This window comes from Aotus nancymaae, unplaced genomic scaffold, assembly GCF_030222135.1.
Source record: "Aotus nancymaae isolate 86718 unplaced genomic scaffold, 86718_ANA_hifiasm-v0.15.2.pri h1tg000124l, whole genome shotgun sequence".
NCBI classification, from domain to species: Eukaryota; Metazoa; Chordata; class Mammalia; order Primates; family Aotidae; genus Aotus; species Aotus nancymaae.
Genome location: NW_026988539.1, coordinates 2,332,488 through 2,359,451, shown reverse-complemented (window position 1 = coordinate 2,359,451; position 26,964 = coordinate 2,332,488). Strand labels below are relative to the sequence as shown.

At 56.0% G+C, this 26,964-nt stretch overlaps 1 protein-coding gene and 1 non-coding gene across 4 annotated transcripts; both read right to left on the bottom strand.

Annotated features, from left to right (window-relative positions):
• Window positions 1-602: 602 nt before the first annotated feature.
• On the bottom strand, window positions 603-743 carry LOC135272699 (U4 spliceosomal RNA). The gene has a single exon (XR_010340694.1). It is a non-coding gene; the product is annotated as a U4 spliceosomal RNA (small nuclear RNA).
• A 13,799-nt stretch (window positions 744-14,542) lies between these two features.
• PLPP2 (phospholipid phosphatase 2) lies at window positions 14,543-26,907 on the bottom strand. Of its 3 annotated transcripts, none has more exons than XM_012441217.2 (6): window positions 26,111-26,907; window positions 21,798-21,949; window positions 20,951-21,228; window positions 17,285-17,342; window positions 16,871-17,047; window positions 14,543-15,034 (listed from the first exon to the last, which is right to left on the bottom strand). In XM_012441217.2, the coding sequence occupies exons 1-6, from the start codon at window positions 26,184-26,186 to the stop codon at window positions 14,885-14,887; spliced, it is 891 nt and encodes a 296-aa protein (XP_012296640.2). In that variant the 5' UTR covers window positions 26,187-26,907; the 3' UTR covers window positions 14,543-14,884. The 3 variants fall into 3 exon arrangements, with proteins under 3 accessions (XP_012296640.2, XP_064227308.1, XP_012296641.2); XM_064371238.1 differs by lacking the exon at window positions 26,111-26,907 and adding an exon at window positions 25,143-25,247; XM_012441218.3 differs by lacking the exon at window positions 26,111-26,907 and adding an exon at window positions 22,201-24,066.
• Window positions 26,908-26,964: the final 57 nt, after the last annotated feature.

Below are 26,964 nucleotides of genomic sequence, written 5' to 3'. Positions count from 1 at the left end.
CAACATTGTATAACCCTGTCTCTACTAGAAATTCAAAAATTAGCCAGTGTGGTGGCAGGTGTTTGTAATCCCAGCTACTCGGGAGGCTGAGACAGGAGAATCGCTTGAACCTGACATGCAGACGATGCAGTGAGCCGAGATCACACCACTGCACTCCAGCCTGGGCAACAGAGCAAGACTCTGTCTCAAAAAAAAGAAAAGAAAAGAATTAGTATAGTTTTGTCTCCAGAAGAGGGGTCTTGTCCCAGACCCCAACAACAGGATTTTGGATCTCACACGAAATGGAATTTATGGCGAGCCGCAGAGTCTAGTGACATTAAGAGAGTTTATTAGCCACTACTAAGTGACAGAGCATGGAGTCCTCAGGAAGCAAGAGGAGGAACGCACCTGTATTAAAGAAAAAAAAATTTTTCTGAGACGGAGTTTTACTCTTGTCACAATGACATGATCTCGGCTCACTACAACCTCCGCTTCCTGGGTTTAAGGATTCTCCTGCCTCAACCTCCCAAGCAGCTGGGATTACAGGTGTGCACCACCACGTCCGGCTAATTTTTTTGTATTTCTTTTCCATTTTATTTTTTTATTTAATTTTTTTTATTCCATCCCCGTAGAGACTGCCAAAAATTGCCAATGCGAACTATATCTCCAGTCGTCATGGCGGGGTATTGGGATAAGTTTTCAATTAGCAATAATTGCGCCTCAGATAGACCTCATTGGCCATGATACTGCCCCTGTGCAAAGCTGTTTTTTTTATTATGTTTAGTAGAGACGGGCTTTCACCACGTTGGCCATGCTGGTGTCCAACTGCTGGCCTCAAGTTATCCGCCCTCCTCGGCCTCCCAAAGTACTGGGACATTAACGTACAAACAGGATTACTTAATGTTTGTTTATAGAGGTTATTAAGAACAGTGTGGTCTCTTATAAAGGCCTGCGATCAGCTGTGTCAGGCTATGAGTATTGTTACTTCTCTATGTTACAATAATGTACGAGTGTACTATTATCTTTAAAGCTTAGTTTTAAATTAAGAATGCTTTTGCTTCAAGTACTGGTGTATGTTTATACGTTTTGGGTCTTTAGTTATTAACTTGTTCCTGCAACCATAAATATTTTATAACCAAAGGTGCTCAATCCCTAAATATATAATCCAACAGATTTAACCTGTGTGTGTGTGTGTGTGTGTGAGAGAGAGAGAGAGACAGAGAGAGAGAGAGAGAGAGAGAGAGAGAGTCTCACTCTGTCGCCCAGGCTTGAGTGCAGTGGTGTGATCATGGCTGGCTCACTGTGGCCTCAAACTCCTGGCTCAAGCGATCCTCCCGCCTGAGCCTCCTGGGTAGCTGGGACCACAGGCACGAGCCACCACGGCAGTTGCTTTTTATATTTTTGGTAGACATGGGGTCTCGCTGTTTTCCCAGGCCGGTCTTGAACTCCTGATCTCAAGTGATCCTCCCGCCTTGGCCTTCCAGAGTGCTGGGATTACACTCGTGAGCCCTGCACCCTGCCCGGATTTAGCTTTTTCTAAAGCTTTTGTTTAAAATAAAGTCACTGCGGTTAAGATGCCTCTGACAGTTTTGCGTTTTAAGTGTGAAGACTATGTCGAGTGAATTTTTCCATAAATTGTAAAATGTGCATCCACGTTTATCTTATTCTTACGGTTTCCAATTAATTGTCCCTTCTTCCGTTCTAGAAACACGCGGGCCAGTGGGCTCCCTGTCAGCCTGCATTTCCATACGCACTCCGACTTCAGGCGGTGCAGCGGGACGGCCACCAGAGGGCGCGCGTCCCCTCCAGCGCTGTGAGCGCGAGGGCCCGGCAGTGCCCCCGGCCACCAGCAGAGGGCGCGCTGGAGCAGGGGGGCATCACTGCCTTATGGCCAAGCTCCTCCGACAATCAGAAGCCCCGCTTGACACAGGCTTGTAACTCCAGATGTGTCACGTGAAAGGGTCTCGGGGTTACAGGCTTAGAACTTACGGTGACGTCCACTCCTGGCCCCAGGCCAGCAGCGTCTCTTTCTCGCTGTCTCATTCTTTATCTTTTCCTTTCCTCCCCCTTTCGGCTTCATCGTTTTTCCACTGCAAAGACCAGGAAAATCAGGTAAACCAGGTTCTTCCGGGAGGTTCGGGACCAGAAAACCCCTGTGCAGGTCACGGATCCGGGGACCCAGTTTCCCCAGGGGCTGGACCACCGCGGAGACGGTCACCCGAGTCACTGGCCCACCAGGCTCAGGGCCCATGTTGGTGGCAGGTGGACACACAGACGCTCTCTCTGACCGCTCACAACGACGAGGTTCGGCCCAGGCTCGGCTGGGTTGCGCGCCTTCTCCCCGTCCCTGCTGCCCTTCCAGAACCTTGGGCAATCGTCCGTCCTCCGTCCCTCCCTCCTCTCCGCTGGCCTGTGTTCTAAACAACCTCAAACTGCTCCAACTGTCCCCCAACCTAAAACCCAAACGTCTCTGTAAACACCGCGTTTTTACTGGGCCACTGCATGGTCGCAATACCAGTTAAACAACGGCTCCAACCGGCCAGACACTGGCACCTTTCACCCTGTGTTATGAAATTAAGACAATTTTCGTCACAACGTGGGCAAATGGTCTGCAATTCCCTGGGTGCAGGCGTTTGTCTTACACACCAATCCCTCCTCCCTAATCCCTACCGCTCCTGTCCCTTCATCGCCCGTCCTTCCTCTGCGGGTAAGCCAGACTCCCCCGTGTCCACCAACCCTTCCGACCTTTCTCCTCCCCGCCTGTCGGAACCAGGCCCTAATCCAGGACTTAACCTCCCCAGAGCCGTCCTCCTCTTCCTCTGCCCACAACCCACCTCCTGATGCCCCTCCTCTCACCTCCCACCTCAGGTTTAGTCCTGCGGCTGCCTCCTCCGACCCTGCCCAACAATCCCCCTTCCAGAGTGGCTGGAGCCAAAGGCATGGTCAGGGTGCACGTTTCTTCCCTTTTTTCTTTTCTTTTTGAGACGGAGTTTCGCTCTTGTTACCCAGGCTGGAGTGCAGTGGCGCGATCTCGGCTCACCGCAACCTCCGCCTCCTGGGTTCAGGCAATTCTCCTGCCTCAGCCTCCTGAGTAGCTGGGATTACAGGCACGCGCCACCACGCCCAGCTAATTTTTTTTGTATTTTTAGTAGAGACGGGGTTTCACCATGTTGACCAGGATGGTCTCGATCTCTTGACCTCGTGATCCACCCGCCTCGGCCTCCCAAAGTGCTGGGATTACAGGCGTGAGCCACCGCGCCCGGCCCACGTTCCTTCCCTTTATCCAGCATTTCCCAAAGCGGCCACTGGTGAGGCTCCTTTTCATCAAATCCTCAAGTGCTTAACCCAGTCCCATAATCTCACCTGGAGTGACTTAAATGTCACCCTTACTTCCACTCTCACCCCTAAAAAACGCTTAATATGCATTTTATCACCCAATCAACCCCAACATTACAAAAAGGTACAGAAATTAGAATCTGGCCCTCGAACCCCACCACAGGAGTTAGGCAGTCACACCTTCGAGGTGTTGAGTAACAGGGAGAAACCTGCCCGGCGACACGTCTGAGAACCACAGATGCTGCCTCTGCCGTGAGACGAACCCCCGCCACAGCACTGGCTCACAGAGACGGCGGCACGTCCAGCCGCCCCGCCAAGACCTTGCTCCACGTGTCGGGAGCCTGGTCACTGGGCCGAGGAATGCCCACAGCCCGGGCCTTCTCCTGAGCCCTCCCATGTGTGCGGGGCCCCCACAGAAAGTCAACTGTCCAACAGGTCCCTGCTCCCAGAGCTCCTGAAGCCCCAACCCTTGGCTTGTGGCTCAAGACTGACGCTGCCCGAGCATCTCGGAAGCGCCCTGGACCATCACGGACGCCACATATCGGGTAGCTCTTACGTGGAGGGTGAGTCCATCCCCTTCCGAGTCAGCACAGAGGCACCCACCCACGCTGCCTTCTTTTCAAGGACCCATCTCCTCGGCCCCACACCTGTGGCGGGAATTGATGGCAAGGCCCCCAGGCCTCTCAAACTCCCCACGTCTGGTGTCAATCAGGCCAGCACTCCTCTCCACAGTCTTTCCTAATCATCCCCACGTGTCCAGGTCCCCCTTAGGCCGGGATATCCCAGCGAAACTGTCTGCCTCCCTCACCGTTCCAGGGCTACCCGCGCCTCATCGCCGCCCGCCTCCCCCGCAATGGCTCCCCTGTGTCCCCCTACCCTAACCCTAGGGTGTAAACCACCACCTTCCCATCCGTTGCTACAAGTCGCTCACCCTCCTCGTCCCCTTAGAACCCAACCCCCCTGACCCCGCCCGGCCCCGCACCCCATCCCACACAGGCTTTAAAAGTAAAGCCTGTTATCACCCGTCTATTGCAACATGGCCTTTTAACTCACCCTCCTGCTGCTTCAGCCTCTGTACTCTAAGGGATACCGTGTACCCGCTTCCGAAGCCCAAATTTCTTCCCATCTGTTACAATATTTCGCCAGCATACACGGGCTCTCCCTGCCAACGGTATCCAGTTAATTTCCCAAACCCCAACCCCCTGCTCCAAGCAGCAGCTTCTCCCCTTCCTGGGTGTGGTGGCCACCATACCTCGGGATACCACGTGTTGGTATTCTGACTAAGCCATTGTACAAACTCACTAAACAAAACTTCTCCAACCGTATTAATCCCAAATCCTTTCCTCACTCCTCCTCTCGCTCCTTAAAAGCGGCTCTAAAAGCCGCTCCCTCCCCAGCTCTCCCCAACCTGTCTCAACGCTTCTTCTTCATTATAAACTGTTAAAGTCCAGGGCTGTGCGCTCCAAACGACTTAACGTCACAGCCCTGGGCTGGCCCTCAGGACAACGCGCAGCAGCTGCTGTCCTGATACTCTTCGAATCCCTCAAAGTCACAGGCTGCGCCCCCCTGACCCTCTCACCGCCTCCAAAGCCTTCCCTTTACCCCTCCCACACCCGTTCAGCCCCTCGCCTCCTCCAGCTCTATGCAGCCGCCCCGACTCTTAAAGCACACCTCAGAAAGTCCGTTTCTATTATTTCCTGACTGTGCCCAAATTCACTGCAGGCGTGTGCCTTTACACTCTTCCTCCAGGGCTACAGCTGACACTTCACTCTTCATCCGGCCCCCATTCTCTGCTCAAACACAACCTTGGTAATGAAAGTGAGCGGTTGCTTCCTTGAAAATGAAAAGCTCTCCGTCCAGTTACCCCAGCAAGCCCTGGCACAGCCGCAGCCCTGGCTGGTTCCCTTGGCTGTCGGGCCCAAAGCTCCAGAAAAATGTTGTTTTTATGTAAAGCAGCCTGGCCTCGGACATAATGCCATCAATAAATTAAGAGACAGAGCCCAAAAGCGCACTGGTCAGGCAAATAGCTATTGTGGACCTGGCTGGACGGGCTGGGCGCTGTGTGACTGCAGGTCCCGGCTCCTTCCAGTCCTTACTCCTTTAATCCCCACCTTTCTTCTCCTATTTGGACCCTGTATCTTCGGCTTAGTCTCCCAATTCACACAGAACCGCATCCAGGCCGTCACACATTGGCAGGGGCCGCTCTGGACGACCCCACAGTCCCGCACGGTGCCTCTAATTCACACAGAACCGCATCCAGGCCGTCACACATTGGCAGGGGCCGCTCTGGACGACCCCACAGTCCCGCACGGTGCCTCTAATTCATACAGAACCGCATCCAGGCCGTCACACATTGGCAGGGGCCGCTCTGGACGACCCCACAGTCCCGCACGGTGCCTCTAATTCACACAGAACCGCATCCAGGCCGTCACACATTGGCAGGGGCCGCTCTGGACGACCCCACAGTCCCGCACGGTGCCTCTAATTCATACAGAACCGCATCCAGGCCGTCACACATTGGCAGGGGCCGCTGTGGACGACCCCACAGTCCTGCACGGTGCCTCTAATTCACACAGAACCGCATCCAGGCCGTCACACATTGGCAGGGGCCACTCTGGACGACCCCACAGTCCCGCACGGTGCCTCTAATTCACACAGAACCGCATCCAGGCCGTCACACATTGGCAGAGGCCACTCTGGACGACCCCACAGTCCCGCACGGTGCCTCTAATTCACACAGAACCGCATCCAGGCCGTCACACATTGGCAGGGGCCACTCTGGACGACCCCACAGTCCCGCACGGTGCCTCTAATTCACACAGAACCGCATCCAGGCCGTCACACATTGGCAGGGGCCGCTCTGGACGACCCCACAGTCCCGCACGGTGCCTCCAAGTCCCCCAGCAGCTTAAGCATTTGTGAGGCAGAACGTCCTGTCCAGACCTTCCTTATGTGCACAGCTGTCCTGTTCCCATTTCTACTGTCTCCCCTGCTCAAAATAAATAGTTTAGGTGCCCCCGCAGGTCCCCTGTGAGGCATGAAGTAACCTTAGGAAACTTCGCCCTCACCCCCAGAAACCTGTGCTCACCCCCTCTTCTCTAATTCTTTCTCTCCGTATATAAAAAGAGGTCAGGTCTCCATATGCAAGCCTGCAGCCTGGAAGTCCGAGGTCCTGCCTGCCCGGGCCGATCGTGTCCCACCCCCCGCCTGCGTTGGCCATTGTCCCTGAGCGCCCAGCGGAGCTTCCCCAGACAAGCCCCTCACCCAACGCTGCCATCTCAACTGTTCTTATGATAATGTGAATACCTCTCACCCTCCTGCCATCTTAACTGCTCTTCTGCCTCACCCCCAGCCGCCACTGTAACTGAACTTAGGGTAACATCCACTCCTGGCCCCAACCCCACCACTGTAACTGATGCTACTCTGTAACTTTCCACTGCCCACCCCAAACCTATAAAGCCAGCTCCTAGCCCACTGCCCTTTGCCAACACCCTTTTCGGCCTCAGCCGAGCTGCACCCAGGTGAATAAACAGCCACGTTGCCCACACAAAGCCTGTCTGGGGGGTCTCTTCATTCAAAGAGCAAATTTTCAACACCCGGGAGGCGGAAGTTGCAGTGAGCCAAGATCGCTCCACTGCACTCCAGCCTGGGCAACAGAGCGAGATTCCATCTCAAAAATAAAAATAAAAAACAAAGATTGTGAGGCTAGCGGAGGCTGTGACCAAGCACATGACCCAACCTTTGTCAGCAACAGCTGAATTAGAACTAGGTTCTCACGTTCACGAGGGCCTCCCGACTACAAGATCCAGAGTGTGACTGGCACTTCCATTAACATGTACGTATGTTGTCTGCAATCTATGTATGAGCATTTTCATGCCTCAAATTTTGCCAGGAGTCTCTCACATTATCTATCATAGTCACAAAATTCTGTGCTCTTCAGTATAAAAACTTGTCTTTTTATAGTTGAACGCTGGGAATGCAAGTGATTTTCCACACAGCCGGCACCTACATTTTCCGAACGCGGTTTTCACCGTGCGTTGGGATTTACTCGGGGTGGCTGGCAACATAGGAGGGAAATATTAGGGAAAGCTAGAAATTTACAGTCTCAAACCTTTTGGAAGGCTGCAAGGTTTTAATGGAATGGGCTAAAGGCAGCCGTTCAGTACGTTACAATTTTAAGTCGTAGGGTGAAGGACAGGGACGAGCAAGCCTCCCCCGTGGCCTGTTGACCCACATGCCTGTGCCTCTATAACCGCTCACTCATGTAAGCCCTGTGCTGAACGGTCCTCTCAGTGGGAGGTGGAAGGGGAATTACACGCAAATGGTGTTTTCTCTGGGCCCAAAACCAAAAGCTTTATCATTCAAAACCACTCTTTCAACTGTGTGAATTATCCACAAGTGTGGTAACTTAAAGCCTCTGTTATTCAATCTATACCAAATAAATGTAAGAAGGTACAGGGAGTCACGGCCGGGTTTGCTAAACCGCCCTCTAAAAGCAGTTAACAAACATCCCCACCCCGTTCAAAATCACTGCACTGGGAGTGAGTGCATTCAGTCATCTGCCACTCGGTCGGGTCCACAGCTGGTGCGGCTGTTTCATTGTTTGAATTCGTGTTGCATGACGTGAACATGCATCTCTCTCAGCTGCACGCCCACCTGAGAGGCAGCCGGGCTAACAATACCGCCGGGAGCAAGTCTCCTCGAAGGAGAAGAAAACTCCTGGCAGGATGTGACGTTCTGAAGTGCGAGGACTTTCCGGGGACTGAACTTTCTGAAGATGGCAGTTTGTCTCAGTCTCCATGGGGTCCAGAATTTGCTGCACAGCAGGAGGTGACAAGGAGCCGCTGGATTCTTGGGTGACATTAACACTGGACATGTGCCTGCTCTAAGCTCTGGAAGTCACACCCTCCCTGGGTTGTTTTTTTTTTTTTGAGACGGAGTCCTGCTCTGTTGCCCAGGCTGGAGTGTGGTGGTGCAATCTTGGCTCACTGCAAACTCCACCACCCGGGTTCAGATGATTCTCCCGCCTCAGCCCCCTGACTAGCTGGGATTACAGGGACTCGACACTGCACCAGCTAATTTTTGTATTTTTAGTAGAGATGGGGTTTCACCATGTTGGCCAGGCTGGTCTCGAACTCCTGACCTCAGGTGAACCACCTGCCTCAGCCTCCCAAAGTGCTGGGATTACAGGCATGAGCCACTGCGCCCAGCCCTTCCCTGCATCTCAATGTCCACAAATATTATAAATCACCTGCTTAACTGTCTAGGATTTTCAACTAATTGTCCAATGTCTAGACGAAGGTGCTTTCACATATTTATAATAGCTCAGGATGTGGACTAGGATGTTTTATCAATTAATTGGTTGATTCCAAAAATGTAAATCTTTGAAGCTGAAATAGGGCTGGAGAACTTAGCAAGGTAATATCAATTCCACACGAGCCTTTGAAGATCAATTGTGCCATCTGCCTCTCAGGAAGCACTGGCATGACGTTTCCTTACTGACATGGACTTTAATTTCATTTAGCTACTGTTCTTTTGATTCATGATTTGAAAACCATTTTGTCTTTAGGAAAACCATACTAGCCAGGCGCGGTGGCTCACGCCTGTGATCCCAGCACTTTGGGAGGCCGAGGCAGGTGGATCACAAAGTCAGGAATTCAAGACCAGCCTGGCCAACACAGTGAAACCCCACCTCTACTACAAATACAAAAATTAGCTGGACGTGGCGGTGGGTGCCTGTAATCCCAGCTACTCAGGAGGTTGAGGCAGGAGAATCGCTTGAACCCAGGAGGCAGAGGTTGCAGTGAGCCGAGATTGCACCACTGCACTCCAGCCTAGGTGACAGAGTGACACTCTGTCGCAAAAAAAAAAAAAAAAAAAAAAAGACAACCCATACTATTGGCCAGGTGCAGGGGCTCACGCTTGTAATTCCAGCACTCTGGGAGGCTGGCAGGAGGACTGCTTGAGACCAGGAATTCAAGACCAGCCTGGGCAACACAGCAGAATCCGTCTCTACAAAAAAAAACAAAAATGAGCCGGGTGTGGTGGCACACACCTCTACTTCCAGCTACTCGGGAGCTCGAGGCGGGAGGAGTCGAGGCTGCAGTGAGCAGTGACTGCACCACCGCACTCCAGCCTGGGCAGCAGAGTGAGACCCTGGCAAAAAAAAGGAAAACACCCAGACCCCTCCAAAGCACAGAGCTGCCTGTCCTATTAGACGTCTCCACTGCTGTACACATCACTCAGCTGTGATGAAACGTCCCTCATGTTCCGTTTCGGATTCCCTGAGGTGCGGCCTGTGGTGTGGCCCTGGACTCAGGAAGCCCCTGAAGGAGGGAAGTGCACCTGCTGCCCTGGCTGCATGGCCTGTCCACACGGGGGGTTTCCAGCCAGACAGGTGAGCACCTGCAGCGACGCCCTCCCGTCCACACCTGTCATCCTTCCTGCCCCACTCCAGGTGAGGGCAGAGGGCCGCAGAACTACAGGTAAGTCGTCGTCTTTTTTTTTTGAGATGGAGTTTCGCTCCTGTCACCCAGGCGGGAGTACAATGGCGTGACCTCGGCTCACCGCAACCTCCGCCTCCCTGGTTCAAGTGATTCTCCTGCCTCAGCCTCCCGAGTAGCTGGGATCACAGGAATGTACCACCACGCCTGGCTAATTTTGTATTTTTTTCTTAGTAGAGATGAGGTTTCTCCACGTTGGTCAGGCTGGTCTCAAACTCCTGACCTCAGGTGGTCCGCCCACCTGGGCCTCCCAAAGTGCTCGGATTAGACGCCTGAGTCACCGCACCCCGCCTCACGTAAGTCTTCTTTACTCAGTCATCTATTCACTCACTCGGCTAATTCATTCATAAATTCCATTGCTGTAACTTAGTAAACTCCCACCTGCCATGCAATGCCCTCACCACACACCTTGCCTGGTCCGCTAATTCTTCCCAGGGATTTCCCATCCCTGTTATGCTGTTAAAATGTCTAAACTAGGCCGCCTGCTTATAAAACAGCACGTCAGAGTAAAAACAAAACTGGGCTTACATCCAACAAATCACAACTGTCACAGAAGAAGCTCGGACAGGCGCAGCGGCTCACGCCTGTAATCCCAGCACTCAGGGAGGCTGAGGCGGGTGGATCACCTGAGGTCAGGAGTTTGAGACCAGCCTGGCCAACACGGTGAAACCCCGTCTCTACTAAAAATACAAAAAACTTAGCTGGGCGTGGTGGCAGGTGCCTGTAATCTCAGCTATTCGGGAGGCTGAGGCAGGAGAACTGCTTGAACCCGGAGGGCGGAGGTTGCAGTGAGCCAAGGTCGTGCCACTGCACTCCAGCCTGGGGGACAATCAGGCTTGGGGCTAAGAAGCCTCTGGGAAAGGGCCCAGACCGCACTGCTGAGCCAGTCCGGGGGCTCACACACCCCCAAATCCCCATCCCTAATGCTGTCCAGAAGGCCGCAGGCCACACCACTGCCGGGTGAGGTTGAGGAAACGCTGCCTTCTCTCATCGGGTTCTAGCAACTAACGTAAAAAATGCAAATAACGTTATCAAAATTAGGATTTTATGTTGTTTCAATTCAAACAGAAATTCAGTTAATGAATAAACAGCCAGGTGTGGTGGCTCACACCTGTAATCCCAGCGCTTTGGGAGACTGAGGCAGGTGGATCACCTGAGGTCAGGAGTTCGAGACCAGCCTGGCCAACATGGTGAAACCCCATCGCTACTAAAAATACAAAAATTAGCTGGGCGTGGTGGCACGTGCCTGTAATCCCACTTACTCGGGAGGCTGAGGCAGGAGAATTGCCTGAACCCGGGAAGCAGATGTTACAGTGAGCCAAGATCGCACCACTGCACTCTAGGCTAGGCAACAGGGCAAGACTCCTCAAAAAAAGAAAAAAAGAAAGAAAAAGAAGAAATATTGTCTCACTAAAAGGAAAGGTAATGACATTTTGAACTTAGGAAAATTTTCTCAGGCAGAGTTTTCCTTTTTAGACTCAAGATAAAATTTTTCAAAATGCAGTCCAGAGAGTGGCATAATGGCACCCACGTACACGAAACAGATTGAACGGTTGGTTACTAATACGTTGCCGTGTCTGCTTCATGTTTTTACATTATGAGATATTGTGATTTGCAGATCTCACAAAATTTCACTCCTAAATACTTCAGTCTGCACCTATTAAAAAAAGGAAGCATCAAAGTGGGTGGGGTGTGGTGGCGCGCGCCTGTAGTCCCAGCTGCTCAGGAGGCTGAGGCAGGAGCATCGCTTGAGCCTGGGAGGTTGAGGCTGCAGTGAGCAGCAATTGCAGCACTGCACTCCAGCCTGGGCAAGAGAACGAGACCCTGTGTCTAAAAAACAAAGTATGATAGACAAATGGGACCTAATCAAACTCCACAGTTTCTGCACGGCAAAAGAAACAGTCACTAGAGTGAATCGGCAACCAACAGAATGGGAAAAAATTTTTGCAGTTTACCCATCTGACAAAGGGCTGATATCCAGAATCTACAAAGAACTAAAACAGATTTACAAGAAAAAAACAAACAAGCCCATTCAAAAGTGGGCAAAGGATATGAACAGACACTTTACAAAAGAAGACATACATGAGGCCAACAAGCATATGAAAAAATGCTCATCATCACTGGTCATTAGAGAAATGAAAATCGAAACTACATTGAGATACCATCTCACGCCAGTTAGAACAGAGATCATTAAAAAATCTGGAGACAACAGATGCTGGAGAGGATGTGGAGAAATAGGAACACTTTTACACTGTTGGTGGGAGTGTAAATTAGTTCAACCACTGTGGAAAACAGTGTGGCGATTCCTCAAGGACCTAGAAATAGAAATTCCACTTGACCCAGCAATCCCATTACTGGGCATATATCCAAAGGATTATAAATCGTTCTACTATAAGGACACATGCACACGAATGTTCATTGCAGCACTGTTTACAATAGCAAAGACTTGGAACCAACCCAAATGCCCATCGATGATAGACTGGACAGGAAAAATGTGGCACATATACACCATGGATTATTATGCAGCCATCAAAAACGAAGAGTTCGCGTCCTTTGTAGGGACATGGATGAACCTGGAAACCATCATTCTCAGCAAACTGACACAAGAACACAAAATCAAACACCACATGTTCTCACTCATAGACGGGTGTTGAACAATGGGAACACATGGACACAGGGAGGGGAGCACTATACACTGGGGTCTGTTGGGGGGAAGTGGGGGAGACAGTGGGGGGTGGGGAGGTGGGGAGGGATAGCATGGGGAGAAATGCCAGATATAGGTGATGGGGAGGAAGGCAGCAAATCACACTGCCACGTGTGCACCTATGCAACAACCTTGCATGTTCTTCACATGTACCCCAAAACCTAAAATGCAATTTTAAAAAAAAAGTATGTATGATTTCCTAAAAAACCAGAATAATATATGGTAGCTGACATGTTCAAAAAAATCCTGCATATCATCAAATACTCAGGAGGAGTTTTCTTTTTTTTTTTTGAGACCTAGTCTCGCTCTGTCGCCAGGCCGGAGTGCAATGGCGCGATCTCAGCTCACTGCAACCTCCGCCTCCTGGGTTTGAGCGATTCTCCTGCCTCAGCCTCCCGAATAGTTGGGATTACAGGTGTCCGCCACCAGGCCCGGTTAAGTTTTGCATTTTTAGTAGAGACGGGGTTTCATCATGTTGGCCAGGATGGTCTCGATCTCGTGACCTTGTGATCCACCCGCCTCGGCCTCCCAATATGCTGGGATTACAGGCGTGAGCCACCGTGCCCGGCCAGGAGGAGGTCTTCAAAAACCAATTAACCTCAGAGGGTGGGAGAAATGCCGGGCCATGAGGTCACGGCCATGGGAAATGATATTTGCATGGCTAACAATCTGTTTCCTGTGAGAAACAACAGAAAAAAATACCCTCCTTGTACAATGAGAGAAAATACTATTTTTTTCCATGAAACCATAAGGGTGTGGGCAGTGTAAACCCAAAATTCCGCATGAGAGCTTCCCCGGAGCTCCGTGTGGGTGGAGAAATGTGTCCCAACTGCCGCCCTGCCTGCTATCTTGGTACCGGGAACCTGTGAGAATTTCCAAGCCCGACACCCTGCATCCCGGCTTTTCTCAACAGATGCAGAGCAGTGCGTGCGTAGACAGGCCACCGGCTCCCAAAGCTGGGCCCTTCTGGCTCCCGAGGACCCTAGGGGATGGCTCTGGTCAGTACAGCCCTTTCTCTGCTCTCACAGCCCCCAGCCAAGGCCAGCAGCTGGACTCAGCCACGTGCCCTCCCTCACTCCAAACGTCCTCCGCTCCTCAGTCTTCACTGCTCGTTCCAGCACGGCCACCTGTCCCCCAGCAGACCACACCAGAGTCCTGTGCACTGTAGCTGCTCCCGCAGACTCGCGCTCAACCCTCACTGTGGTCCCAGCTTTCAAGGCCATCGCGCCCGGGAGGAGACGGAGGTGTCGGCTGGTGTCAGGGCACCTGGGTCATTCCCATTTGCTCCTGATGCAGGCGACTCTGCCTGTGGGATCTGGCTGGGAACCGCTCTCCCACCCACTGCCAGAGACTCACATTCTGAGCCCAGACACAGCCTCCTTAGTCCTCGGGCGTCACTGCCTGCTGTGGCATCCTAGGATGCCTGGGAGGCTTCAGGGCGACTTTCCTGGCCAGGATCCCATCTGACACCTGCATGGAGGCAAGTCCCTGACGTTCAGCTGGGGTTCTGCAGCGTCTGGGTCACCTTCCCTGCCGTCCGCCAAGGGCAGGTCTCCATCGCCGCCCCTTGGGTGGGGCTCCCCCTCGGGGCCACACCACCCTTCCCGTAGGCTGAGGCCTCATAGGAACACCCCAAAGGGTGAGGGAATGAGAGAGGTTCCAGGTGCGAACAAAACATCGGCAGATACTTAAGTTACCGCCTGTGCAAAAAACAAACGTGCCCTTTACCCTCCTGTTGAAACAGTAAGCTCTGTGTGTTCTGCCATCACTTCGGGGAAGCCAGTCCCCGAATGACCCATTTCAGAAGCGTGGCCCCAGGTGCACGGGGGTGAGCATGAGCAGAGGGGAGGGGTACGCTGACCCATCTGAGCCTTGACCCCAGCGCCGTGCAGGGAGAAACGCAAGGGGCGGGCCTGGCTGCTGCCCCCCACCATCACAGCGGGTGAGCGCCACGGAGCCCTCTGACGGGAGGCGCCCCGTCCCAGAACGGCCGTAAGGACAGAGGCACTGACACCACTCGTCAAACCAACGCCCTGTTTTACTAAAAACCACACGTACATTACATTTTACAAAACAGCAACTATCTGATCTTCCAGTCCCTTCCTTAACTCCATAAAAGAAAGGGGATATCGGGGAGCTACGGGAACGGGTCCCCCTCCCAATGCTCAGGGCTACCTAGGCATCCCCACACCCCTGGTCCGGTGCAGGGCAGGGGGCAGCAGAGCCTGCTCACTGCTCCCGGTAGCCCAGGGTTCCAGGAGCCCGTCCGGAGCCCTCCGTGCCTACCCGGGGCCAGAGGGACCACCTGGGGGCCCGGCCTCAGCTGGACTCTCAGCCACTCCCTGCCTGGGCGGGTCCAGCCTCAGGAGGACGAGTGCGTGTACCCATAGTGGTTGTGGTCAGCCTCGCCCAGGGTCACTGTCAGTGACAGGCTGGGCTTCCGTTCCAGCTCCTCCTCCTTCGGGCAGTGCTGTGGGGGTCGGGCTTTGAAGAAGTCTGAGATGTAGCGGACCTGGCAGAGTTGGAGGAAGGTGAGACTGGGCAGGGGCTGGGCAGGCACCAGGGAGATGGGCATGAGCAGGAGGGGGAGGAACAGGGTCCCAGGTGGGAGCAATGAGAGGAAGAGAGCCTGTGGGGGGAAGAGAGCCCTCTTAGTGGGGGACCCGTGGAGAGCACTGGGGCGCTGCCGGGCCCAGGGAAGGACTGCAGTGTGCAGGCAGGAGACCCAGGGAAGGAAGTGGGGGAAGAGGGTGTCCAGGGAAAGACTGCGTTTGGGGAGAGGGGTCCCAGGGGAGAAATCGGGGGAGGAGGGTTCCCAGGGATGGACTGGAGTTGAGAGGAGGCGGCATCCCAGGGAAGCACTGGGGGGAAGGAGGGGTCCCAGGGATAGACTGAGGTTGGAGGATGGTGTACCAGGGGAGGAATGGGGGCAAGGGAGGGGCCCCCAGAAAGGACTGGGGTTGAGGGAAGGGGTCCCAGAGGAGGAATAGGGGAAGGAGGGGTCCCAGGGATGGACTGGGGTTGGGACAAGGGGTCCCAGGGTAGGATGTCGGGGGGGAAGGGAGGGGTCCAGGGAAGGACTGGGGTTGGGGGAAGGGGTCCCAGAGGAGGAATAGGGGAAGGAGGGGTCCCAGGGATGGACTGGGGTTGAGGAAAAGGGGTCCCAGGGTAGGATGTCGGGGGGAAGGGAGGGGTCCAGGGAAGGACTGGGGTTGGGGGAAGGGGTCCCAGAGGAGGAATAGGGGAAAGAGGGGTCCCAGGGATGGACTGGGGTTGGGACAAGGGGTCCCAGGGTAGGATGTCGGGGGGGAAGGGAGGGGTCCAGGGAAGGACTGGGGTTGGGGGAAGGGGTCCCAGAGGAGGAATAGGGGAAAGAGGGGTCCCAGGGATGGACTGGGGTTGGGACAAGGGGTCCCAGGGTAGGATGTCGGGGGGAAGGGAGGGGTCCCAGGGATGGACTGGGGTTGGGGGAAGGGGTCCCAGAGGAGGAATAGGGGAAGGAGGGGTCCAGGGAAGGACTGGGGTTGAGGAAAAGGGGTCCCAGGGTAGGATGTCGGGGGGAAGGGAGGGGTCCCAGGGATGGACTGGGGTTGGGGGAAGGGGTCCCAGAGGAGGAATAGGGGAAAGAGGGGTCCCAGGGATGGACTGGGGTTGGGACAAGGGGTCCCAGGGTAGGATGTCGGGGGGGAAGGGAGGGGTCCCAGGGATGGACTGGGGTTGGGGGAAGGGGTCCCAGAGGAGGAATAGGGGAAGGAGGGGTCCAGGGAAGGACTGGGGTTGAGGAAAAGGGGTCCCAGGGTAGGATGTCGGGGGGAAGGGAGGGGTCCCAGGGATGGACTGGGGTTGGGGGAAGGGGTCCCAGAGGAGGAATAGGGGAAGGAGGGGTCCAGGGAAGGACTGGGGTTGGGGGAAGGGGTCCCAGAGGAGGAATAGGGGAAGGAGGGGTCCAGGGAAGGACTGGGGTTGAGGAAAAGGGGTCCCAGGGTAGGATGTCGGGGGGAAGGGAGGGGTCCCAGGGATGGACTGGGGTTGAGGAAAAGGGTCCCAGGGAGAAATGGGGAGAAGGGAGGGGTCCAGGGAAGGACTGAGGTTGGGGGAAGGGGTCCCAGGGGAGGATCTGGTGGGGAAGGAGGGGTCCAGGGAAGGACTGGAGTTTGGGGTAGGGGTCCCAGGGGAGAAACGGGGGAAGGAAGGGTCCCAGAGAAGGAGGGATCCCAGGGAAGGCCCAGGGTTGGAGGAAGGGGTCCCAGGGGAGGACTCCGTGGGGCAGGAATGTGCAGGGCAGGACCAGGGTTGGGCAGGGAGTGGTCTCTGGACAGCACAGGGTGAGTCAGGGTCAGAGGCTCACAGTGAGGCCGGCCACCACTGCCCCCTGCAGGAGGCCAGCAAGGACGTCGCTCCAGTGGTGTTTGTGGTCAGACACGCGGGTGTAGCCCACATAGAGGGCAAAGGCCACCAGGAAGAACTGGACCGTGGGCCGCAGCAGCCGTGCCCACTTCCAGCAGAGCCGCGCCTGCACGTAGAGCTGGGACGGGAGAGGACGCCTCAGCCCGTGCCCTGCCAGGCACCCCCACGCCCACTGCACGGGTGGCAGCTCCGAGGCCAGCGGCACAAAACCGGCCAGCCCAGGGCCTCCTGTTTTCACAAACAAGTCAGTTAGCCACCCCCGTCACCACCACGACCCACCCATTTTACAGCTGGAAAAACCAAGGTCCAGGGAAGGGAGCGACCTGACGAGCGAGCCCCGGAGAAACGGACTCACCGCCAGGAACACCATGCAGTACATCCCGAAGGAGGCGTGTCCCGAGTAGAAGGACAACCTGAGGAGGGGAGGCAGCAGGTGAGAGCGGGTGGCTCACCCGCATCTCCCAACCTCCCCTCGCCCCCGCGCCCCCCGCAGAAGGGAGGGTTCCACACGGGAGCTGCCGACGTTACGTGCCACCAGATCCCGGGGGCAGAGGCTGCTCCCTCTGTCCCTTCCAGCTATCTGATGATGGAATCAGAGTCTCCAACCGGGGCTGTGGCATGAGATGCCTCACCCGTGAAGACCCTGAGGCCCGCACCCAACACCCAGGGCGGACGGTGGTGTCCAGCAAAGCGGGCGACACCCGTTTCGTTTTCACTGCGTTTCTTTTCAGGATTTTCTCCCATCTTTGGAACTGAGGGAAGATTTCTTTTTATATAAATTCGAGATTCCGTGAAGGACGTGAATGAAACGCAGAAAATAGGAAGTAAGAAGAAACTGGCAAAAAAGTCACAATCAACCTTTTTGAAACTAATCAAAAGCTTGCAGGAACCAGAGGAACAGTTGATTAATATAATCCAGTTGAGGCGGGGTGCGGTGGCTCACGCCTGTAATTCCTGCACTTTGGGAGGCTGAGGCAGGCGGATCACAAGGTCAGGAGATCGAGACCAGCCTGGCCAACAGGGCGAAACCCTGTCTCTACTAAAAGTACAAAGCTTGTCCAGGTGTGGTGGCGCATGCCTGTGATCCCAGCACTCAGAAAACTAAAGCAGGAGAAGTGTTTAAACCCAGGAGGCGGACGTCGCAGTGAGCAAAGATCACACCACTGCACTCCAGCCTGGGTGACGGAGTGAGACTCCGTCTCAAAAAAAACAAAGAAAATAGGTCAGTTAAGATTATTCAGCCTGGCCAGGCACAGTGGCTTAATCTGTAATCCCAGCACTTTGGGAGGCTAAGGTGGGTGGGTCATCTGAGATCAGGAGTTTGAGACCAGCCTGGCCAACATGATGAAACCCCATCTCTACTAAAAATACAAAAAATTAGCAGGATGTGGGGTACATGCCCATAGTCCCAGCTACTCGGGAGGCTGAGGCAGGAGAATCACTTGAACCCAGGAGGCAGAGGCTGCACTGAGCTGAGATCATGGCGCTGTACACTGCACTCCAGCCCGAGGGACAGAGTGAGAGTCTGTCTGAAAATATAAAATAAACAAAAATAATAAAAATGAAAATACAAAATTAGCCAGGTGTGGTGGTACACACCTGTAATTCCAGCTACTGGGGAGGCTGAGACAGGAGAATTGCTTGAACCCAGGAAGTGGAGGTTGCTGGGCAACAGAGCCAGACTCTGTCTCAAAAAAAAGAGAGAAAAAGATTATTTAGCCTGAATGGGCTTGGGGGCTCATGCCTGTAATCCCAGCACTTTGGGAGGCCGAGGCGGAAGGATTGCTTGAGCCCAGGCATTCTAGACCAGCCTAGGCAACATGGTGAGACCCTATTTCTAAAAAAAAAAAAAAAACATGTAAAAACCAGCCAGATGTGGTGATGTATGCCTGTAGTCCCAGCTACTTGGAAGGCAGAGATGGTTTGAGCCCAGGAGTTCAAGTCCTGGGCAAGATAGCAAGACCCTCATCACTAAAAGAAAAAAAAAATTAAAGGCAAAAAATAAAAAATAAAAAAAGACAGCAACGAGGAATTGAAAAAGGGAGACATAACCCAGGCAACCGTAAACAAAATGACAGAGTCCTTCCTTATCAGTAATTACGCTGACCATAAATAGGTTAGACACTCCAACTGACAGTCAGAGATTCGTTAAATGCCTTAATTCAATAAAAAGATCAGCATATGCTGGAAAAAATAAAAATAAAAAGTCAGAGATCGGGCTGGGCGTGGTGGCACACACCTGTAATCCCAGCAGTTTGGGAGGCCACAGAGGGTGGATCACTTGAGCTGAGGAGTTCAAGACCAGCCTGGGCAACATGGCAAAACGCTGTTTCTACAAAAAACATAAATAAACAGTCACTGAAGGCGGCTGCCAGTCCTGGCCACTCGGGAGGCTGAGGCGGGAAGATGGCTTGGCCGGGAGTCCAAGGCTGCGGTGAGCTGAGAGCACCGTACTCCAGCCTGGGCGACAAACTGAGCCTCTGTCTCGAAAAAATCAGAGACTGGACAATACAGAAAACACATGGCCCGATTTTATGCAGGTATAAGAGACTGACTTTAGAGTCAGAGACAGAAACAGGTGGAAACTACAAGATTGGAAAAAAAATATTCCATGCACACGGTAACGGAGAGAGAGCCCGAATGGCCGTGTTAATATCAGACAAAATGGACATCAAGACGGACACTGCTGACACGAAACTCCTGTGTGTCATTCTGTGATGACGAAAGGGTCAATCTATCAAAAAGACACAGCAGTTATAGAGGTAAATGTCCTAAACCACGGAACCCCAAAATACACGGAGCAAGAACGGTCAGAACGTTACAACGTGCACGCACTGTGTTCAATCAGTGAAAACATACAAAAACAATTTTGTTTTTATTCTATTTACTTATCCTCCTTTTTCTTTTTATTTATTTTTTTCCTATACCTTTGAGTGAAACAAAAACAATTGTTTTTTGAGACAGAGTCTCGTGTCTCCCGGGCTGGAGCACAGTCAGCGCACTGTGACCTCCGCCTCCCGGGTTCAAGCGATTCTCCCGCCTCGGCCTCCTGAGTAGCTGGGATTACAGGCATCCGTCACCAGGCCGGGCTAATTTTTGTATTTTTAGTAGAGATGGGATTTCTCCATGTTGATCAGGTTGGTCTCAAACTCCTGGCCTCAAGTGATCCGCCCACCTCGGCTTCCCAAAGCGCTGGGATTACAAGTGTGAACCACCACGTATGGCCAAATTTTTTTTTTTTTTTTTTTTTAGTCAGAGTCTCACTCTGTCACTCAGACTGGAGTGCAATGGCACCATCTTGGCTCACTGCGGTCTCTGCCTCCCAGGTTCAACCGATTCTCTGCCTCGGCCTGAGCATCTGGGATTACATGCATGCACCACCACACCCGGCTAATTTTTGTATTTTAAGTAGAGATGCGTTTTCACCATGTTGGCCGGGCTGGTCTCGAACTCCTGACCTCAGGCGATCCACCCGCCTCAGCCTCCCAAAGTGCGGGGATTACAGGTGTGAGCCGCCGAGCCCGGCCTAACTTTTTGATTTGTTGTAGAGATGGGGTTTTGCCATGTTACCCATGCTGCGGGGTTTCCTTCTGATGATGAAAATATTCTGGAATGAGGTAGAGGAGATGGCTGTGCAGCATTGTGAATGTACTAAAAATGAACTGTACACATTAAAATGGAAGAAACGATGACTTTTATCTTACACAATTTTGATTTTTTTTTTTTTTTGGTCTGACATTACCCCAGGCTTGTCAGTAAATATTTTGATTTTTTAAAAAGGACAGCGATGACTTGAAACGTTTAAGGACCTATCAGTAGGGACGGTAAGAAGACAGCGCAGAAGAGGGCAGGGCTGAGACTCGGGGAGACAGAGCAGGCACCCCCGGCCTCCTGCTGTCTGCGGGGCGCCTGGAGCCCTGAGGCCTCGCTCCTGCCTGACCACCTGCCTGCTGGCTCCTCACCATGTGGCTTCTGCAGCTCCCATTGTCCCCCAGAGCGAAGGCTGCTCGTCCACACCCACCTGGCCTCGGTGACGTCAGCAGCGTTTCCCCTGCACACCCTCTCCAGCTGCACGTAGACCGAGCAGTTGACCTGGCTCCACTCGGGGTCACAGACGGCCAGGAAGTTGGGGCGCAGGCGGCCGATCGTGTACTTGGCCAGGTCCGTCAGAGACTGGCTCACGGCCGCCCCGAAGAGGAAGGTCCCCAGCACCTTGTACACGGCTGCCACGTAGTTGTTGAAGTCAGAGCGGGAATAGAGCCGGTCCGTGTGCACCAGGTAGGCTTCTCCCGCCGAGACCTGCACGTGGGGCAGCCGCGGTGACCGGCGGGATCCCGGTCAGCCCATGGGCCCTCACTGGGCCTCAGTCCTCCCCACGGGCCTCCCCAAGGCTGCTGCAGAGCTGGGGACTCTAAATGGGGCCCTAGCCGGGCTCGGTGGCTCAGGCCTGTAATCCCAGCACTTTGGGAGTCTGAGGTGGGTGGATCGCTGGAGGTCAGGAGTTCAAGACCAGCCTGACCAACGTGGTGAAACCCGTCTCTACTAAAAATACAAAATCAGCCGGGTGTGGTGGCGCATGCCTTTGTCCCAGCTACTGGGGAGACTGAGGCAGGAGAAGCACTTGAACCCAGGAGGCGGAGGTTGCAGTGAGCGGAGATCCTGTCATTGCACTCCAGCCTGGGCAACAAGAGCGAAACTCCGTCTCAAAAAACGAAAGGGGGTTCCTATGACTCACAAGTACCACTCGGGGCAAGGCTGTGTCCCCCAGCCCCCCACAGACCTCCAGGCCACCCCCATCAGGAACCCAGGGTAAGGCTGAACCCCATCCCGCCCCCCTGCCCTGTCCCTCTGAACCCCTCCCGCCTTACAAGGATGACGGTGGCCGTGATGGTGACGCCAGCCATGAGCCCATGGGTGATGGTGTCCGGACGGTAGGGGTACCGGATGGAGTCATCCCCGCAGTAAAATCCTCGCTTATAAGGGGTGTTCAGCAGCGACAGGACGGCGAAGGGCAGGGCGGCTGGAGGGGGAGAAGAGCCCGGGAGCTGCGAGGTTCTCCAAGCAGCTGGGCCGCGGGGCGCCCACACCTGCCTGGCCTCGAGGCCTCGCACCGCTGCTCCCAGCGACAGCAGGAAAGAGCTTTTCTCACAGCACGTGGGAGGCCCAAGCGACACCCCTTTCCCATCGCCCTCAGATGAGCACGAACTCCCCAGGCCCTCTCCCCCTCACACCCTCCCCTCTGCTCCTCGAACAAACCCGGCAAACACTCACCTCACGGCCTTTGCACAGGCACTTCTCTCTGCCCAAAATATCTTATTTTTATTTTATTTTATTTATTTATTTATTTTGAGACGGAGTTTCGCTCTTGTTACCCAGGCTGGAGTGCAATGGCACGATCTCGGCTCACCGCAACCTCCGCCTCCTGGGTTCAGGCAATTCTCCTGCCTCAGCCTCCTGAGTAGCTGGGATTACAGGCACGCGCCACCGTGCCCGGCTAATTTTTGTATTTTTAGTAGAGACGGGGTTTCACCGTGTTGACCAGGATGGTCTCGATCTCTTGACCTTGTGATCCACCGGCCTCGGCCTCCCAAAGTGCTGGGATTATAGGCTTGAGCCACCGCGCCCGGCCATTTTTATTTTTAAAAGTAGAGACAGGGGTCTCACGTTGACCAGGCCGGTCACAAACTCCCGGGCTGGAGCGACCCCCCAGCCTCAGCCTCCCAAAGTGCTGAGATTACAGGTGTGAGACAATGTGCCGGGCACCAAAGTGACTCTCATTCCGCTCAGTGTCATCTCCCCTCCTGGCTGTCCACACAGGCGTCCGTCTCATAAAAGGAAAAGTCTGTTTAGCCGGGCATGGTGGTGCCTGCCTGTAATCCCAGCTACTCGGGAGGCTGAGGCAGAATTGCTTGAACCCGGAAAATGGAAGTTGCAGTGAGCCAGGATCGCGCCACTGCACTCCAGCCTGGCGACAGAGCGAGACTGTGTCTCAATTTACAAAAAGAAAATAAATAAATAAATAAAAATAAAAGGGAAGGTCTGCTCTTTCTCCCTCTTGTCCCATGTGGAATTATGCAGTCACCTGTGGGACACTGGACTTAATCTCCCTGCCTCCACCCGCCAGCACCAGGAGGGACCTATCGTGTTCAGGACAGAGACCCTGGAGGCTGCTCAGAGCCTGGCCAGGGCAGATGTTTAATAAACATCTGTTAAAACAGGCAGGACTTATTTCAACCTAAGAGCTGGCCAGAGAAGTCAGGAAAGGGCCAAAGCAGGGGCGCAGCGGAGGTGCCTTCATGGTCGCCCCTGCCCTTCACTCACCCTCATGCCAGGGCACATGCCAGCCACCCGGTGACTCAGGGATCAAAGGCACATTCTCCTGAATTCCACACTTACAAGGTGTCACATGGCACGGGGACTCCCGGGGCCCTGCTGAGCCGAGGGTGGCCGGGGAAGCCGGAGTCAGCTACGGAGGGCAGGGGCGGGGGCAGCTCCCCGTTCCATGCGGCAGGTGCACAGCAAAAGCGCGGGGTGTCTACCCCGGAGAGAAACGAAGGCAGGGCGTCCTTTGGCCCAGCAGGGACAGAAGAGTGTGGCTCTTCTGCACTCTGAGAGTCTGAGGAGGGGCGGGGAGCCTCACACTGCTCCCTGCACGCCAGCTGCAAGGGTCCTAGGCTGAGTCCGGGGAAATAACGCAGTGAAGACAGCAGGGGTCTGCCTCACAGGGCAGGAGAGGCGGGCACTGGGGCAGAGACGGCTGCGATGTGACAGCCCGGCTTCTGCTGGGGCGCAGGGGCCAAGGAGGAGGCTCCTGCCATCGCCGCGCGGTGGAAGGTCAGGGTCACAGGACGCTGACAACGGACCCCAGCCCCTCCCCGCGGCTCTCAGCAGGTGCAGGCTCACACTGGTTGGCCTCCGTTTCCGACCTCCCTGCCCCAGTGACTCCAGCTAGAGACTCAGACACCCCCATGACAACCGGCCCCGGGCTTCCCTCTGCCTGGAAAGTGCTCCCCGGGGTCCCCGGAACAGGCACCTTCTCATTGGACCCCCGGGAGCCTTCCCGGTGGACCGCACTGTGACGGGCCGGAGCTTCCAGAACGGAGGCGCCCTCGGCCTGGCCGCCGCCCCTGGCACACAGCAGCCACCCCCACCCCCACCCCCACCCCGCGGCACCTCCCGGCTCTGTGGCCTCCAGCAGGCGACTCCGCGGGGCTGCACCGCCCTCACAGGCCGTTGTAAGGGAAGCGTTTCGGAGCGCCTGGCATCCAGAAAGCGCCACACACACGTTTAAATAACTGGCACCACAGCTGCTCAGGGCACGGCACCCAGGGCCGGCAGACACTCAGGGCACGGCACCCAGGGCTGGCACTCAGGGCACGGCACCCAGGGCCGGCAGACACTCAGGGCATGGCACCCAGGGCTGGCACTCAGGGCACGGCACCCAGGGCCGGCAGACACTCAGGGCACGGCACCCAGGGCTGGCACTCAGGGCACGGCACCCAGGGCTGGCAGACACCCCCGGGGACTTCGTGCTGCCCCCCGGCCCACCTAACGAGGGGCTACTTCGGAGGTCAGAGGGCTTGGCCTCCGCCATCGGATGCCAGGGAACCAGGAAACGCGCTGGGGAGGAGCGCGCCCCCGCCCCCGCGGTGACAGAACCGCGGGGCCATTGTCCCTTCAGCCACAGAGCAAACACTCGGCCTTTGTTCCCGGGACCCTGGGGGGGCCTCGGGGCGCCGCTTCCCCCATCTGGCCCGAAAACCCGCAGGACAGGTTTGGGTCTCCCGAGGCCCGAAGCCTGGGGCCCAGCTTTTCTCTCCGTGTCTCCCCCGCCCGAGGCGCAGGGGTTCGAATCCCAGCGACGCGCCGGGCGCCAGGGCCGGGTCAGCCCCTCCGCGAGCACCCGGGGGCGGAGGCGCGGACGTCCCGGGAGATCCGCGGCCGCGTGAATCACCGCCCAGGCCGGGCGCGGCGGGAGGGAGGGAGGTGCGCGCGGCCCCTGCACGGCCACTTCCTGCTGCCGGGCGGGGAGGCGGCCCCGGAGCCCCGGGCGCCCCGACACCCCCCAGTCCCCGGGCCCGAGACGCGGGGACCCCGAGGCCCGGCAGGTGCGCGCGGCGCGTGGAGGGAGGTGCGGCCTCCGGGGTCCGCGGAGGGACGGGGCCGTGTCCGTCCCGGGAGGGTCCCCGCACCCGGGGCCCCGCGGCTCTTACCGACCAGCAAGCACAGCACGTCGAGCAGCACGAACACCCACCTCCGCTGCATGCCCGCGGCCCCCGACGCCGCTCCCTGCGCGTCCCAGCCCGGCCGCGGGTCACGTGTGGCCGCGGAGCCCGCCCCGCGCGGAGGGGAGGGAGGGGGGAGGGAGGGGGGAGGGAGGGGGGAGGGAGGGGGGAGGAGCAGAGGGGAGACGGGAGGGACGGAGAGGGCGGGGCGGGGCGGGGAGGGGTCGGAGAGTGGGAGAGGAGAGGTGGGGAGGGGAGCGGCGGCCCCGGGAGGAGCGGGTGGGGCGAGCGTGTGGGCCCCGCGGGACCGTCCGCCTGAAGTCCGGGCCCCTGACCCGGGCTGTGCGCGTTTCCCAGCTGCGCGCGGTGGTGCCGGGCTCGAGGGTCCCCGCGTGGAGAAGGAAGGCGGCGAACGGCAGGACCGCGGGGCCGCGGGGAGGGTGCGCTCCGGCTCCGCAGGACGGGTCCCCCCACTTTCCTCCCAGGAAGTGGCACCCGCGCTGCGCACCTTGAGACCTCAGAAAGGCCGGGCGCGGTGGCTCCCAGGTGTCATCCCAGCATTTCTGGAGGCCGAGACGGGCCGGTCACCTGTGGTCAGTAGTTCGAGACCAGCCTGGCCAACACGGTGAAACCCCGTCTGTGCTAAAAATACTAAAATTAGCGGGGCGTGGCGGCGCGCGCCTGTGGTCCCAGCTACTCGGGAGGCTGAGGCAGGAGGATCGCTTGAACCCGGGAGGCGGAGGTTGCACTGAGCCGAGATCGCGCCATTGCACTCCAGCCTGAGCAACGGAGCAAGAATCTGTCCCAAAAAAAAAATAATTAAAAAAAAAAAAAAAACCTCCGAGAACAGAAGGGGCCCGTGGCCTCATGACAGGGTGTGTCTTTTCTCCTAATACAAAATCTGGCGCACGCTTCGACCCCCCGCATGTCAGCAGCTCAGGTTCCTACGCACCCACCTTGCAGACGGTGTTGGGTGTCCCCGGCGTACCCCGTGCCCAGGAGCCGTTCCTGCCAGCACACTTGCAATCCCATTTCATGGAAGAGCACGGGGGCACGGGGAGGTGGGAACCCATGAAATGGCTCCGGGGTCTGTGCCCCCGCCAGGTCCTGGGGAGCCCTGAGCTGAGGGTGCCTGGGGGCTGAGGGCGCCCAAGCCAGGAAACGGAAGCCCAAGGGGCCCACACTGGGTCCTTTCAGCCGGGACCTGCCGGGAGGCGTCAGGAGTGTCGAACCCAGCCCTCCCGAGTCCAGCCTTGACCTCTGCCACTCCCGGTCACTTAATGGGACGTGGCCGGGCTGGGCCCCTGGGTCCACCGCCACCCTGAACCTTCAGCACCAGCATCAGCGCCCTGCCCCAGCAACACCAAAACAGGGTTCGTCTCAGCAAGTGGACTTGAGCCGGGAGCTCCTCAACCCTGCTTCCTGGATGGCCAGACACCTGCACCGGGGCAGGGGGTCCTGGGAGACAGCAGAGGCCACTGCGGTGCCGGGTGGGAGGAAGAGGTGCAGGCTGCCCTGTGGCTTCGAGTTCCCCTGCTGCGCTCCCGGTGGGGCTGGGCTGGGCTGGGCTGCCGCTTAAATAATTGCGACATAAATGACAGCTTCAGCGTCCCCGCTGCACTTTGCCCCACACTTCAGCCTGTCTGCAGATGAGCGACCGCTGCTGTCCGTGTAGTCTTCACAGCCCACACGCACTTTCTGCTACGATGTAGAGGGTGCAGCATCACACTGGAGCCCAGGAAAGGCAGGGTTCTTTATTGAGCACCTACTGTGTGCCGAGGGGCCAGGGAGAGGTCACTTGGAGGGGCTT